Source organism: Mesoplodon bidens (assembly GCF_964165515.1).
Source record: "Mesoplodon bidens genome assembly, chromosome: 11".
In the NCBI taxonomy this organism is placed as follows: domain Eukaryota; kingdom Metazoa; phylum Chordata; class Mammalia; order Artiodactyla; family Ziphiidae; genus Mesoplodon; species Mesoplodon bidens.
This window is the reverse complement of record NC_138167.1, coordinates 11,569,279-11,586,054: the sequence shown is the minus strand read 5'-3', so window position 1 is coordinate 11,586,054 and position 16,776 is coordinate 11,569,279. Positions and strand designations below refer to the sequence as shown.

General features: G+C 37.6%; 1 protein-coding gene across 1 annotated transcript in view; it reads right to left on the bottom strand.

Moving 5' to 3' along the window:
- PTPRO (protein tyrosine phosphatase receptor type O) overlaps nucleotides 1-16,776 on the bottom strand; it is a gene marked incomplete at its 5' end in the record, with an annotated part of 220,369 nt that overhangs the window by 40,396 nt on the left and 163,197 nt on the right. The window contains 3 exons of the mRNA XM_081249297.1: nucleotides 624-744; nucleotides 2,688-2,820; nucleotides 5,327-5,466. Coding sequence (XP_081105423.1) covers nucleotides 624-744; nucleotides 2,688-2,820; nucleotides 5,327-5,466 — 394 coding nt within the window. The remainder of the gene's footprint in view (nucleotides 1-623; nucleotides 745-2,687; nucleotides 2,821-5,326; nucleotides 5,467-16,776) is intronic.

Here is a 16,776-nt window from a genome sequence, read left to right as displayed (position 1 = left end):
TGTTTTGATAATATAGAGGATCACAGAAAGTACTTGCAAATGTGCTCTGTTAAGAAGTGCATCAGTGGTCAAAGAAAATAGGGAATCAACAAAATCATAAATCAAAAGACTTTCTTAACTGCAAGCAAAATGAAACTGCCTGCAGCCCTGGGTAGGAATAGAACTAATAGGGGTACTTGAAGGGACCTAATCATAAACTCTAAAAATATTTTTTGCTAAAACAGCTTCAACAGAACTAATGAGGGAAGGGAATTTTTTCTTTCTTGTGGTCTCCATATATATTAACTCCTTTCATTAATTGTACTGAGTAGGCATAGATCTTTCTTTTACTCCAAAATATATTTGCAAGTATCCAAATATAATGAATGAATCCCAATGTATGGGCTACTTAAAATGACAAGATTGATAGTAAGAGGTCTGACTTTGTGTAAACAATCTTTTGCTTTACTATTTCAATGGTAAGGTTCTCTAAAATAATATTGAAAAGCCTATTTAGAAAACACAAAATAGAAACTGAAAGCAGACTCACTGCTGTACAATTTAGGTCTGCAAAAGCCACACGTGTATGATAAACAAAAATATTTTAAAGGCTGTGGGTGAAAGATGAGCAAAGCACAACTTACCTAGCCATCTGCAGATGCTTTTTCCTAAGAATGATAAGAGTAATGAGCAGTAATCCAATTAGCAGTGTGCTAAGGATGGCCAGCACGGAGATGACTACCACGTTGGGATTCATCTCTGTAACTAAAGAGAAAAGCCATACATGTTCATTGTAGCTTCCACGACATGGAAACTAACAGGACCGTTCATTGTTTCTCATCTGACCTTAAGACTAACAAACTTATGATGATAATATCAACAGCAACAATGATGTTTCTCTGAGCCAGCAATGGCCTCTTCCCGGTCAACTCTTAACGTAGTAAAGTAGATTGACAAATAGTGTTTGGGTGGCTGGAAGAATTGAGTCCATTTCAAAGGCCCATATTCAGTATGTTCTTATCAAAGGAAACTGTGAAATGTAAAGAATGCCTCTGCCATGGTTTGGGTTCACTTGAAAAAAAAAATCTAGAAGTCATTATCATGTATTATCACTGTTTAACATTTTCAAAAGCTTAGAGAGGGGCAGGCTCTTATTTTATGCCCATGACTTTAAAGTCAGAAAGCACAGCTGTATATTTCCCTCACAACTAATAATGTATATGAAAAAGGCATTAGCAAGCTGCCATCTGCTGCAGCACTTAACACATTGCTAGCAGTAGGCATTCTGATGATCTGTAACCATATGTTTAGAGGTTTTTCCATCTGCACAACTCAAGAGATTAAACTTATTAATAAGTTGCAGGGTCTTTAAGAACAGGGGTTCCTCTCATATACTAGGTCTTCTATGATCCATCTTCAATGGCACTTACACATTGCCTACTTCACACAGTATCTGGAAGACTAAGATGTTAAAGGTGGGAATGTATATCAAATATTTTTATAAAACTCTTAAAAGTGGACCAGAGAAAAAGGGGAGATGCCATCCTCTGCATTGGTCACAAAGTCACAGAACTGGCTGGCCTGCACAATCTCTAAGGCTTTTGGTATTTTCCACATTCCATTTGGGCCATCTTGGTTCCATTTTATGGGTAGAAGTACTTGAACAGAAAGAACATTAGACTCATGGTCAGAGGAGACTGTTCAAGTTCACTTGACTATTACCTGCCATTTGGGGAAACTATTTTACCAGTCTCTTCTGGCCTCATTTTCCTCACTTGCAAGTACGTTTAATAATATCACCTGTTTCACTGGATTGCTGTACAGATGACAAAGAACCATGAACATTAAAGTATTTTTAGAAAATGTAAAAGGATGTCAAAATGAGAGACCATTAATATACTTTTCAGGTCTATTTTTGCCCTCACTTCTGAAAAAGCAAAAACTAAAAACAGAAAATAAAAAAGTCTATTCTAGTGGTCACTGGATGTAGTGGCAAAACATATTAATGTTATGTAAATGAAAACGAACCAGTAAAGGCATAATGTGATGGTAAGGGTGGTTTTATTACAGGCAGCTTCAGAGAGGGTCTCAGATTACAGAATTAGACTCAAGCAGGGAAGTAAAACAAATAATGTAACTCAGAAAAAGAATAAGGAAATAGCATTATTCTGGACTTTTCATTAATATCTAATTTCCTCAATTATACTTTCTGCTTGATTGGAAATTTTTCTGCTTTGACCCAGTAATTTAGGTTCACCATTATTTGATCAGTGACGGCTAAAAGTCAAGGCTAGAATAGATGCACCTGACCTGATTAGGGTACTGTGGGTACCACTGAAGAGGATGATGGGGGATGATGAAATTGATGATAACAACTAGCATTTAGACAGCCTGTGCTAGAGCTTTACGTACTTTATTTCTAAGCCTGAAAACAACTCAACAAGGTACATATTATTATTCCAGTTTTACAGATGAAGAAACAAAGGTTCAGAGATAGTAAATATCTTTCCCTAAATCACATAACTAATTAGTGCAGTTAGGGATTGGAATTAAAGTTTTCCTGAACTCAAAGCTTGGAATTTTTCAATGAAAGCTGAGTTTTATTTTTTTAAAAAGATGGATTATATATATTTAAAAAGAAAACTTAAGGAAAATCTGGAAAGATCTAATTTCCAAAGACACCAGAGTCCACTAATGCCTGTAATTACCCATTGTTGAGACGGCTATGAATGTAGGGACACTGGGGCTGTCATGACTAAAGCTGGTGACACTACAGTTGTAGGCAGTGGCAGGAAGGAGGCTGGAGATGGTCACGACATGAGAAGAAACAGAAATCGGTTCCTGGAGATGCAGAAAACAAGATAAATGTTATGTTATCTTCATCTATTTTGGTTTTTAAATTATCAGTATTTTTCATAGTTGAGTAGGTAATGTGTGTGCACAGAGTAAAAAATTTAAAAAACAAAGAAGGAAGCAGTGAAAAATATTTCCTTCTTTCTGTACTTTCCATCTACCCAATTCTCTTCTATGGAAGCAGCCACTGTTGTCAGGTAGGTTATTTTTCTTCCCATCTGTATTTTATGGATGTATAAACGTGAAAGAATATAGTTAAAAATGTAAGTGCTAACATAGTTTACACATCATTCTGCTTATTTTTTATCTTGTTTATCAGTATATTTGGGCACTCTTTTCATATTAGCACAAATAAAGCTATTTCATTTTAGGGGTTGCATAGAAATCCAGTGAAAGAACATACTTTATTTAACCAGTCCCCTATTAATAAATGTTTACACAGTCTCTGATTTTTTGCTATTATTAACCATACAACAATGAATATAACTTCACAATTATGGGAACATAGGTATACGTACACACATTCATTTAATATATGTATATATATACACATATGTATTCATACACAAAACCTGTGTGCATATGTGTGTGTATGTATGTATGAATATACATACATATACAACCACTCATATTCCTAGAAGTTGAATTGCTGGCTCAAAAAGTTATATATTTTTAATTTTGTAAGCTATTGACAAATTATCTTCCATAGACATTTTCCAAGGGACCCACCTACCATCAGTGTGTGACAATGCCTGTTTCCTTACATCTGTTTCTACACAACAAATTTGCAAACTTTTTGAGCTTTTCTAATCTTATTAGTGGAAGTTGTACCTCATTATAGTTTTATTTTGCATTTCTTTCATCATGAGTGAGCTTGATCATCTTTTTCTATGTTTAAGAACATTTTGTGTTTATTTTCTATGAAATATTTATTTTGGTTTGTTGGTCTTTATCTTTTTCATTTGTAGTAGATCTTTGTATATTAAGAACACTATCCCCTTTGTCTGCATTCTCGGCTTTTAAATAGCATCCACCAAAGGCATAAAGACTTTGTGTTCTCCAAAACATTTAATATTAACTTATTCTTGAGTAGAAGAAGCTGTTAATTTGGTGGACCAATGGCCAGACACTGATAAGTACAACTGCACAGTATAAAAAGATGAGGCAGCATAACACTGTTTTTCAAAACAAGGATCTGAAAACAACTCTGCCTAAAGAGGTGAGAGCCAGGAGCATGGATTTCCCACTCCCATCTCTTTCACAATCCCATAAAAGAATGGTTCTAAGGAAAGATTTTTGCTAACAGGACTCAGTTGTAGTAACTGTTGTTTTCTTAAAGGGAGACACTACTGTAGTTGCAGAGAAGAAAATTCACTACTGGCAGAGTAGCTATTTTCCAAAAGGATTCTTAGGATAGAAAAAAGATTCAGCTGTTCAGTACAGATCAAAAAGAGATACATTTGCAGAACAGACTATCAAAAGGGGAAAGAAATCAAAGCAAATTATTTTAACACTCATATGAAAAGATTCGTACTCCCAGAAATCCTTTTTTCTTTTCAATCTCATGAACTGCATTATTTAAAAAACATCAATTATTCATGTTCATAGTATTAGTCTTTGCACTGTATTTTGTGACATCCCTCACAAATTTGCCCTTTTCCTTCCACATCTGGCTGTAAAATAGTTTTTTCTTGTGGTTTCATTACCTGCTCACGTCCATTTCTCTCCTTCCACTCAATTTAACCTCGTGAAAAACTCAGTATTCATCACATCTGCTATTTGTGATTCTAAAGGTTTAACGATCACCCCTCTCAGTGTTCACTTTCCCAAACAAAATCGTCTTCCTTACTAACTTCTTTTAAATTCTCTTGGTAGTATGGATCTCTATTCTGGCACTTACATTTTATTTTAATTATTTCTACTCGAGTGAAATATCCACAATTAAATGAAAAACATTTTTTGAAGGCAATTATTGATTCTATGATTTGTGTCCCATACAATGCCTTTCTCATAAGTGGCAATTAGTTCATGTTTGTTAAATTATATTTTATATGGCAGTGTCTTTATCCCTTCCATCAGTTTAATGGTCAATAGGAAAATGCCTCAATTTAACCTCAATATGACCTGGAGTGGCTAAGAACTGGGGACAAACGCAAAAGGGAGGAGATATGGGGATATATGTATATGTATAGCTGATTCACTTTGTTATACAGCAGAAACTAACACATCATTGTAAAGCAATTCTACTCCAATAAAGATGTTAAAAAAAAGATAAATACAAAGATGGAAATAAACTTTGTGATTTGGCAAGTTGGTTATGACACATTTTGGGCTTGCTCTAAGAATAATTTTAAATTTCTATCACTGAAAACCAAAAGTGTACATGAAAATTTTCATTTTATATCATTCAAAGAAAGAGAAGATTTTCACTTTGCTTGGATAATGAGCCTTAATAAAAATTAACTCAGAAAAGGAAAATACGAGCATACAGTACCTGGAGTTTTATTTCCTGACTGGAGCCAACTTGTTGACAGAAGACTTCGAAGAAATCAGCTACTCCCTCTTCCACCCACAGCAAAGTCACTGAGGTCTGGGTTTTATTCACTGCAAAGAGTGATTTTGGAGGAGCTGGTTCTGAGCAAAGATAAGTTAAACAAATTAATTTAATCTAAAATATTCTTCCTTCCTTCATTAATCAAAAGAAAAAATAGGCAAAAAATTCCAAATATAGGTAGTTAAGAGCACCATAAAGAATGTATATTGCTTTCAAAATATGTCCTTTTACAAAGACGGTCATCTAACTTGCAAGGCAGAAGATTTTGCATCTTTCATTTTATACTTCTCTTTTTGTAACACTTCTGTTTTCTACTTCAGCTTTATTATAGACATAATCTATTAATAGTTTTTGTGTCATCTACACTGGAGTTAGCACTGCCCATATGATACCGAATTTTCTGGGTGAGAAACAAAAATCTGTACTGAAAAGACTGAGAAAAATGAAAGTGGTGTGCTCCCTTCTTATGGGGAGATTCAGTCTGGTGATAAGCCAAAAACCTGCCTTCCTTTCTCGGGAGACAATTTGGAATAATTTAGCCAGAGGAATGGCTTCTTGAAAATTTAGTCAAAATTAAGAGGAGTAAAGCTAAAGAGATAATATGATTTTCAAGGAAGAGGATTGATGGAAGAGGACTGGATGGTTGATAAAATGTTAGAGGACTGATTTCTTTATCTTATTCTTTTAGACATTTAATTTTGATCAATAAGTTAATCCATTAGTTAAGTAAACCATTCTATCTGTGCCCTTTCATATGCCTTTCCAGTAACTGAGTCACTGGACTTGTAGGCTTGATACCAACGCCTGTCTGTTCCCCAGTTCTAGGAGGTGGTCTGCTGTCTTGTTCCCAATTGCTGAATCTCTCCTGGTCCCCTCCTTGTGCCCGTGTCCTTTGGGCATTGCTCTTCCCTCAAGTTCCTACAGTACACAAAGTGCTATGCCTGAATCCAAGTTCTTAAGCCAGGGTCCCTCTTACCTGCTGTCAGATCTCCTTGACATTGCTTGTTTGGACAAACATCTTGCTGTCAGGTTCACATAATAACATACTCTCCCCATCAGCATGTCCCTGACAGACAGCTCTCCACACTGTTTGCTTGTTACTTGGATTTCTTTTCATTATCTGCCTCACCCTTCCAAGTCTGTTCTACAGCTCCTGGTGTTTAGCAAAGAAGCCCTAGAAGCCATTTCACTCTTTTGACAAGTGATATGTCTTTGTGGGGGGAAGGTCTGGACCTTCTTTCTGGAATATCATCATCATGTCCAGAACCAAGAAGTTTGTCAGAATCATTCTTGACGTGATCTATTGCAGTAACCTAAATTTGTGTCCAACTGAAAAAGAAGCATTTTCCTTTCCAGAGGCAACCTGACAAATTTGGGCACAAGAGCTGAAGGAGGAAATAAATGAGCTGGTCTTGGGCAAGTATAACTCACAATAGATGTCAGGACCCCTTTCTCATTTGCAATGAATTGTCCATTCCTCTAGACATTGTATCATCTCACTTGCCCTATGATGAAGACTGTTGATGAAACACAGAAGTCTACTTCCACTTTTACATCCTTCATAATTGTCACTGCTAATAGCATTATGAGTCAGAGACTAAGTCCTCCAGTGATTCTGACTCCTGCAGAACTTGGATCTTTGGAAACAAGTGTGAGGTTGTCTGAAGCAGAGATAGATGATCTGTTAGGCTGAGCCTGGGCTACGTCTCTTTAAAAGATACAGACTGTGGAACTGCTCCTTGGAGTGAGTTTCTCGGACTATGATTAGAATCCCTAGGACATCCATATACTTTTTCCTGATGGGTAGATAAAATCAGTTTAGTTATCTGATATGAACATTGCCCAGATCCTAATCTCTGGATCCAACTTTTTACGTATTGATTTCCCATCATCTGTCATCTGTTCTTACTCAAGTATCTCACTATTAACCTCAACTCCATAAGGTTAAAATGGAATGTGGAGTCCTTGCCTTTCCTCAAATTGTTTCTGCTTTCCACCTGCCCCTATTCTGTCCTGAGCAGCATCATTATTTCAATGGTCTAAGCTGACAATTTTGAGGCTCTCCTCTTGCTTCTCAGTCTCAGATCGCATTATCTTTTAATACTTCCTTTCATCTCTTCCTTTTATTTATTCCTTTTATTATATTGCACATCCAAGCTTTTGCCATCACACTTGGCATTCATTACAACAGCCCCTTATTCCCTTTCCCTGCCTCTTACTTGATTTTTTCTTCGTTTTGCCAGTGATGGTTTAAAAGGTCTTAAAACACCACTTTGCTTCTGTTAGATCCTACCTGTGCAATGGTCTATTGTGATCAATGTCTATGGTGTCAAATCCAAATATGCCAAGTGTTAAAGATTCTACGTACACTAGCCACTTGTCACTCATCACCACCATCTCTCCCGCACAGACATGCTGCCCCGTAAAGCCAGTCTTCCCACTGACCATCACACAGGTATTACTCTATCTCAACTCATGTATTTCCCCTCAGTGTACTCTTTCTTCTCTTCTGATCATCTTAAAGAAAACGTCTTACCTTCTCCTTGAAGCCTTATCTGATGACTGTCTCTTTATCCTCTATCCCTTCTCTGAACTTCTATTGCCCTTAACTATTTCCTGTGTGACCTATGTGAGTGAAGTCCTCATTCCACTGGGTCCTATGAGATTCTTTAAGAATGGCGGCCATGTGTTATAAATTATTTCATCTTTATTTTGAAACAGCCAAGTGTAGGGACTCAATAAATGTTATCTATTGACAGATTTAAAACATAAGTCAAGATTCATTAAACAGAGGCGTTAGGATTCAAGCATCAGGTAAGACCAGACAGGCATTGTTTTGATATCTCTGCCTTTTTATAGTGATTATATTTGTAAAAAGTCATCAGCTCTCTGTGGCAGGGTCAAGGACTGCTGTGAATTAGAAGTTTTCTCAGTGGCCCAAGAAATATGATTTAGATAATGGAGTAGGGATTTCTTTGAGTCTGGCTGAGAATGTGGACCTAGGTGAGAAGTAGATCCTCAGGAAAATCTCCAAAGGATCTGGGACCTCAAACAGCCATGTAACATTTTTTTTCCCTCAGGTGGTATATGAGGCAATAGATTATTCCAAGATCACTATACCCATTATCTCTGCATTCTTTTCTGAAAGATATAATGCATTCCAGTTCTGCATTGTGAATGCAGACTCACAACTCATTCAGTTGTTAATGAGTAACATTCACAAATCACCTGCTTGAAGACTTATGATCTTTTGATAGGTATATTTTCCTAGATATATTAGGGAGAATTTCCACACTACTATTCCAAAGAAAATAAAGTTATCACAATATTTCATAAGTGGAGGTGTAATTAGATTGGGAGGGGCTTATAATTAAATTTCACTACTCAAGACAACATCTGCCCCAGGGAATGTATTAAAATATTGGAATTATACTGTGCAACACAGTAGCTACTAGCCACATGTGGCTACTGAACGCTTGAAATGTGGCTAGTCTGAATTGAGAGGTGCTGCATGAGTAAAATACAGGTGAGATTTCAAAGACTTTAGTATGAAGAAAGAATAAAAATATCTCACTAATATTTCTTTACATTGATTACACGTTGGAATGATACTACTTTGGATTTACTGGGTTAAGTAAAGTATATTAAACTCAACTTCACCTATTTCTTTCTACTATTTTGTAATACAACTACTAGAAAATTTAAAATTACATTTGTGGCTCTCACCATATTTGAATTGCATAGTACTGGGTTAGAACATTTCTTCCTGTTTGGTAGAGAAGTCTGGAAATTCTTGGCAGAAACTAGTCAGAGGGGTTCCCCTTCTGCTGTCTATCTTTCCTCATGAGAAGGCAAGGTCAGCTCAGCCTCATAGCTTAGGATGGCTTAGAGGTTCATGTTTCCCATCCTCAGAAACAAGACTAAAAATGGTGAATGGCTAAATATTGTTTAGACAGTTTCATATGGTGGGGAATACATTGACACACAAAAGCCTCTTGAGTGGTCTGTGCCTCTGTTATGGCTTAAATTGTGTTCCCTAAAATTCACATGTGGAAGCCCTAAACCCCAGCACCTCAGAATGTGACTGTGATTGGAGATAGGGCCTTTCAACAGGTGATTATGTTAAAATGAAGCTATTAGGGTGGGCTCTAATCCAATCTGGCTAGTGTCCTTGTAAGAAGAGGATGTTTAAGCATTCAAAGAGGCACCAAGAATGAATGGGTACAGAGAAAGGACCATGTGAGGACACAGCTAGAAGGTGGCCATCTGCAAGCCAAGGAGAGAGGCCTCAGAAGAAACCAAACCTGCCAACACCTTGATCTTGGACTTCTAGCCTCCAGAAATGTGAGAAAATACACTTCTGTTGTTTAAGCCCCACGGCCTGTAGTATTTTGTTTTGGCAGCCCTAGCAAACTAATATGGTCTCTTATTGCTCAAAATATCAAATTCCACCTAGTTCATAAAGGAGAGAGACATGAAGCCTTTTTAAATTTTGTTAAGAGTAAATGAGCCTTAATTTGATGTATACAAAACACTTTATATAATATAAAGAGTCATGTACATATTAGTTACAGAACAGCTTCTGGTTATCATTTTCTATCTCCCTAAATGACATTTTAAATTTCTTCAAAATTCCCTCTGCTCCATAATGTCAGATGTCCTTTTGTTTAAAATAATTTCCGAATCCATGATATTTGATATGAGAACCTATGGATATGAAGAAAGGAGATAGACATACTATCTTTACAAAATGGGGTATAGATACAGGGTTGTTTGCCTTTAAATATGCTAATCATTGCAAGTGTTATACTCAACTATTTGGTCTTCTCTTTCCTTCTCTTCTCTCCCCCTCAGTGCCCCTCCTACTTGTGTTGGGGATCCAACCTAATTTTATAAGAAAATCAAGTACTATGCATAAAATATGGACTGAATGGAAAGCAGTAATGTTATCTCTACCACTTAATTTAGGATGGATTATGAGAGGCTCACGGTGCTGCCCAGGATCTCCGGGAAGTGAAGGTGACATTGGGTGAAGTGTGAGCGAGTATTTGATTCACATTCTCTGCTCTGGCAGCAAAGCTCTTCCTTTCCCTGGGAATTCCAAAGGGAGTCAGGTGTAATATTCAGCCTTGGAGCAGAACGGAATGTATTTATTGCCTAAAATCCATCTTTCTCTGACAGTTATTACATTGTTTCTTATTTTAATGTGACTCATTAGTTTAGCTGGTGATAGAATTATGTTAATGAGGCTAAGGTTAAATCCATAAAAGCTTACTGGTTTTATTTCATTTGTATTTCATACCTTTAAACTTGGTGAGTTGTTTTACAAATGTGTGACATTGATGATAAGGATAATTCAATAGAAAAACATTGTAAAAAATGATTGACATGGCAAAATCTATTTTTAATCCTCAGCCTGACTGACAGCAATTTGTTAGTATCCTCTTCATACACAAAAGCTGGTCTTTAACATCTGTATTAGAGTAAGTCTTTTAAATTGATTTTTATTTTCCTCATCTCAAGCCACAGAACATATATTCAACTTGGCCAAAGAAAACATCTGTGACTTAAGCAGTGTAAGCTGCATAAATTACCTTCAACTTGGTCAAAAACAGCATCTGCAGAAGAGAGCACTCTTTGAAAAGAAAAAAAACCCCAAAAATCCTAAGAGTGAGTTAAGATTGATATGCCATGAAATTAAGAAGAGGAAATGTATATTAAACAACAGTCACCTTTGTTAGATCTGAAGTTTATTAGGCCTATTCTCTTACTGACTTTGGGAGATTCTTTTCCTCCGTACACTTAATAAGTAATTAGAACATTTAAAATAACATTGGGGAATATAAAAGTATTCAGGCAAATACTTCGCAATAAATTACAATTAGCCCCTTTTCATATACAGAACATAGACATTTCTTAGGAATTAGAAATACCTGGCATTTTCATTACATTTTAAATAAATTCTTTATAGCTTAATAATAGCAAGTATAATATCCTTTTCCACGAATCATTGGGTAAGTTATGGTATTACCAGCTCAAGTAATTTCTAAAGATTAGTAGAATTTTTCAGAGAAATCTCTCTTTTAACTTAGTTTAAAACAAAATATCTGACTTCCTCCTTTGTTGGTTACAGGAATATGTGGTTTTGTTTGGCGTTTTTATTAGTTAGGACTTAGATATTGCACAATTCTTAGAAAAAGGTAGCTACTCTCACTGTATCATCAGCCTTGTCGCCTTTACTCTGAACTCAGTTATGAACTAAATCCTAAAACTGGAAGAAACATTAAAGATCATTTAGTCCAGACCCTCATTTTGTAGAAGAGGCAGCTGAAATTCAGAGGGCCTAGGTCATCTTTCTAAGGTGACACAGTTTGACTGTGAAGGCAAGTACCTCTAGGTAAGGGTTCCCTTCCTGCATCCAGCTTCCTCCCTAAACACATGAACATTTTCCATGAATTTCCATGTAACTGGGGACGATGAGGTCTTCTGGAAAGTTCCTTTGCCCAGAAGACCAACTTTTCCAGAGTGGGCACTTGCCTGAGTATTTAAATCAGAGGCAGACATCATGATCATTGTCATATTAGTCCAACATCCAGATTCTTTAAATATATTGAAGGGCAACAAACAAAACGTGCAAGTCACTTTACAGTGGGCAGGAGAAATGATTTTAGAGAAGTGCTGAAATTGTGTGGCATGGCCATGGGCAGTTGGCAAATTGCAGTGACACTCAGAAAACCACTGCAATGAGAAATGGGGGAGACATATATTGAGGACAGGTATCGGTTAGTCTTGGGCCCAGGAATGGAGCCATGGAACAGTGACATGCCTGGCAGCCTAACCCAGAAAAAAATGCTTGCATGGGGCTGCTGGCCATCAGGAATGTATAAGAATAGTAGCACAGCACTTAACGATCCTCTGCAGACCTAAGGAAATTGCATGTGTTTATAAGAGGTCAATAGATGAGAACTTTCACAAGCTTCCATCATCAATCCCTCCTACTCACACACCTCCTTAATGCCCATAGACTCTGTCATTTATCGTCTTACTACAGATCCTCCCACCCTAAGGCCACACCCTCCAATGGCACCCTTGGTCCCATCTCCTTTGGCCCATTTGACTAACAAACCTCACTTCTCACCCCAACAAATCTCACCCCAACAAATCTCACCTCTAACTATCCTGCATCATCAATTTCTCCTGCTCTGTTGAATCATTCTGATTAGCTCAATGACAAACTGTTTCCACCCACTTAAAGGCAAGGAAAAACAAAACAAAAACAAAATGCAAACTTGGATCCTTTTATCCTCAGCTACTGCCCATTTTCTCGCCTTTTTACAGTATCTTACCTCTGCAAAAGTTTAATTCCAGCTGTCTTCAGTTTTTCTGCTTTTGTTATCTTTTTTTTCCTCACTCACCACTCCACCCAAATGCCTTCTCTGCAAATCACCAATGACTTCTGGGTTGCTAAGATCAGTGATCAATTCTCATTTGTTGTCTAACTTATCAACAAGCTTGACATGCTGATCACTGTCTATTCACTCAAGTACTTTCTTTGTTTGGCTCTTAGGACATCACATTTTATGTGCTTCTTCTTACTTCACTGGCCACTTTTTCTCAGGCCCCTTTGCTGGTTGTCCCTCACCACTTCCACTTTTTTTTTTTTTTTTGCGGTACGCGGGCCTCTCACTGTTGTGGCCTCTCCCATTGCGAAGCACAGGCTCCGGACACGCAGGCTCAGCGGCCATGGCTCATGGGCCCAGCCGCTCTGTGGTATGTGGGATCTTCCCGGACCGGGGCACGAACCCGTGTCCCCTGCATCGGCAGGCGGACTCTCAACCACTGCGCCACCAGGGAAGCCCCACTTCCACTTTTAAAAGTTGGGGCGCCTAGGGCTTAGTTCTTGGGTAGCATTCTTTTTTCATTACTTGTTCCCTGATAACCTCATCAAGTCTGTTTTCTGTTTACCCTCATATTTATATTTCCAATGCTGAAGTCTCCCCAGAACCCAAGCTCCTTTCTCCAACTGCCTACTCAGTAACTGTTCTTTATTGTTTAATAGGCACCTTCAAATGTTGACACATCCCAAACTGAACTTCTGACCTTTCCCCCCAAACCTGCCTCTCCCATAATCTTCCTCAACTCAATAAATTGCACCTTTGTCCTTCCAATTTCTCAGACCCAGAACTTGTCATTTCCCTAGACCTCTTTCATTCATTCATAGACAACACCTAAATCTATCAGTAGATTCTCTCAGCCCCACCTTCAAAATAAATTTTGAATCTGATCACTTTTCATCACTGGTGGAAGCAAGTATAATCCTGTGTCTGGATAGACGCTATAGCCTCCTAACCCTAAGGAGGAGGGTGATCATGTAAGTTATCAAAAGTGTCCAGTTGGAATCCTTTTGGGAGGAAAGGGATTGCTAAAGAAGATGACTAGCTTTTACCTGATCCATAACAGATCTAAACTGGTATCTGAAGCAACTGGGATGAATGGTCATCTTATCTTACTGGTCTCCTGCTTTTACCCTCACCCATGTGATCCCTGGAACTGGTCAGGTCATGTTACTCCTCTGCTTGAACCATCCAGGGGAACATCATCTCCCTCTGGTTAAACCCTGCACGATTTGTTCCCTTGCTACCTTTCTGCCTTCTGAGTTACTCTTCTTCGTCTCTATTCCATGTCAGTGACACTGCCTTCTCAACTTTTCCTTGAACTTTCCAAGTGCAGTGCTGCTTCTTGAACTTTGCATCTGTGGTTCCTTCTGCCTACAGACTCTCCTACCAGCTACCTGCTCGGCATCCACAGCTCCCTCAGGATTTGGCTGAAATAGCACCTTCACAGTGAAGCTTACTCTATCCCTATCCCTACAAAAACTGCATCCCCACCTGCACCACAGAACTCTTCCTGCTTCATTTTTCTCCATAACACTTATCACCATTTGACATCCTTATAATTTATGCTTATTGTCCTTTTTCTCCACTAGAAGGAGGATAGAAATTTCTGTCAGCTTTGTTCATTTCTGTATCCTTAGCACCTAGATTAGTGGGAAGCACGTAATAAATGTTAAATAAAGATTTGTTGACTGATAGGATAAGTTAATTTTTAAAAACTATAGTACCTTGGTTATTTTATTATCTTCTTTCTAATTGACTGGTGGTATATATATGTTGTACTTGGTAAATTTTTGCCAGCCATCACAGTCATATTATTACCCAAATTAATAGAATATCTGCATAAAGTGTGTTTATATATATATAAATTATGTTAAATATAAATGTATATAAATAAAGGATACACACACTTTCTTTCCTTTATCATTTCCTCCCTCTCTTCAATCCATTCATTCGTTCATCTTCCTTTCCTCTCTCTGTGCTACATTGACAGAAATTTATTCACCTTCTTATGAACTCATTTTTGTTTGTTTTTTTTGGTGGTGGTTAAGGGGAATAACAAGTTAGTCACTTACCGGCGGAGGATTCAAGGAAAGGGATGGGTGGCTAGGGAGAGGAACTTTAGACTTCAGTTTGCCATGACTCACAACACTTAACTCAGTTCATACCGAAAATGAGAACTGCATATATCCAAGTAACTATTTCCCAAAATTGTACGCTCAGTGACTTCAACATAAGAATTAAACACATTTTCTCAACTGACAGGGAGACCAGGAATGACAGTACCTTGTAATGGCTGGGCTTTTATATAGTCAGAAATTACATTTCATCAAAATGGATATAATTATTTGTAAGCTACTAAAATTTGATGTGTGAGTGTGTAAGAGAGAGAGAGAGAGAGAGAGAAGAAAGCAGATTCTAATATCCTCCCAATTCCTAACATCTGTGTCTATAGTCAAATTATGTTTTAAAGACTTCTCATCTATATAAAAACTTTCATGGCTGAGATTAAGGAAATCAAGCCAATTTCACAATGCTCAAATTCCCAAACAGGAACAGAAAGCCACAGGAATGGGTGTGAGGCTCCTTCCTGCTCTGTTAAATGCGTTCATAGAAAAATGAAGCTTTAGAAAAAAAAATACACCCCAAATCCAGGAAGACATAAGCCAGCAGATGGATTAAAAAGTACTGTTTCTAGATCCAGGTTCAACAGATTTCTCTAGGTTTCAACTTGCCCAAATGAGGACATTGCACTAAATTATCTCCAAATCTCTCCCAGAACTAAAGTTATCTGAGTCCTTATCTTGAACCTGCCTGAGCAGGTTGGTGGTCAGGATAAAGCAGACCTTCGACCATAGTGATGTACACATTCTGTTTTTCGCCTTTCTCTGACTTTATTGGCTGTTCCTTCCATGTCTCTCTTGCTAACTCCTCTTCCTCTGCTCGGTCTCTAAATGCTAGAGTTGTTCTTCTTGGCTAGACCCAGGGCTCCTCTCCTCTGTTTCTACTTAGTACTTGATGATCTTATCCAGACACCCCCAAATTTATGTTTCCAGCCTAGAATTCTCCCCTGATCTCCAGACACATATATCAACAGTCTCTTTATTTGACAACTGCACTTGGATGTCCTTTTGATTTTTTTATGTCTGAGGAAGAATCCTTGATTCTCAGCTTTCCTCCAGTTTCCTCCTCTTCTAGTTTTTCTAGTCCTTTCAATCTCAGTAAATTGTACCACGCACCACCCTAGTTGCTCAAGAGCAAAGCCTAGGAGACATTCTTAGTTTCTCTTTCTCTCATTTCCTGTTTCACCCCATCAGAAAATTCTGGGGACACAACCTCCAAAACAGCTCCTGAATTCTGCCCAGTTTTCTCCATCTCCATTATTACCATTTCGGTCAAAGTTACCATCATTTCCCACAGCACTTATTTTAATTAGAATGCTGTTTTTAAGGCTAATGACAAATAATCCCTTAATTGGTCTCCCTACCTTTATTGTTGACCCCCAAATCCTTTCTCCCTTGAGCAAATGGAAGGCTTATTTTAAATATGTCAGATTATTTATGTTAAATTCTCTAAATGGCTTCAAATGTGCAATTTCAAAATAAAATCTCAACTCCATGCCTTGCAAGTCCCATATAGTCTGACTTCTCCTGGTTCTTTCTGCCTACGTGCTCTTCCTCAGCCTTTTCATGGATGATCCTTTCTTGTTATTCAGATCTCTTCTCCTTGCTTCCTCAGAGAAAGCTTTTACTCCAAACCCATCTGCATCATACTACCCTATTTTAATGCTCTGTAAAGCAGTTATGACCATCTCTCCCTTTACTAGATCATAAGGTCCTTGTGAACAGAAAATGAACGTAACTTTTTGGGTTTATTATGATAAGAAGTCTGGCATCTGAGCAGTGTTTAGAAGTTTCTCAGCATATATTTGTTAAACAAATTAATGAATGGATATTCTATCACCATAGATCTATTTTATGAATCTCATTGTTATTT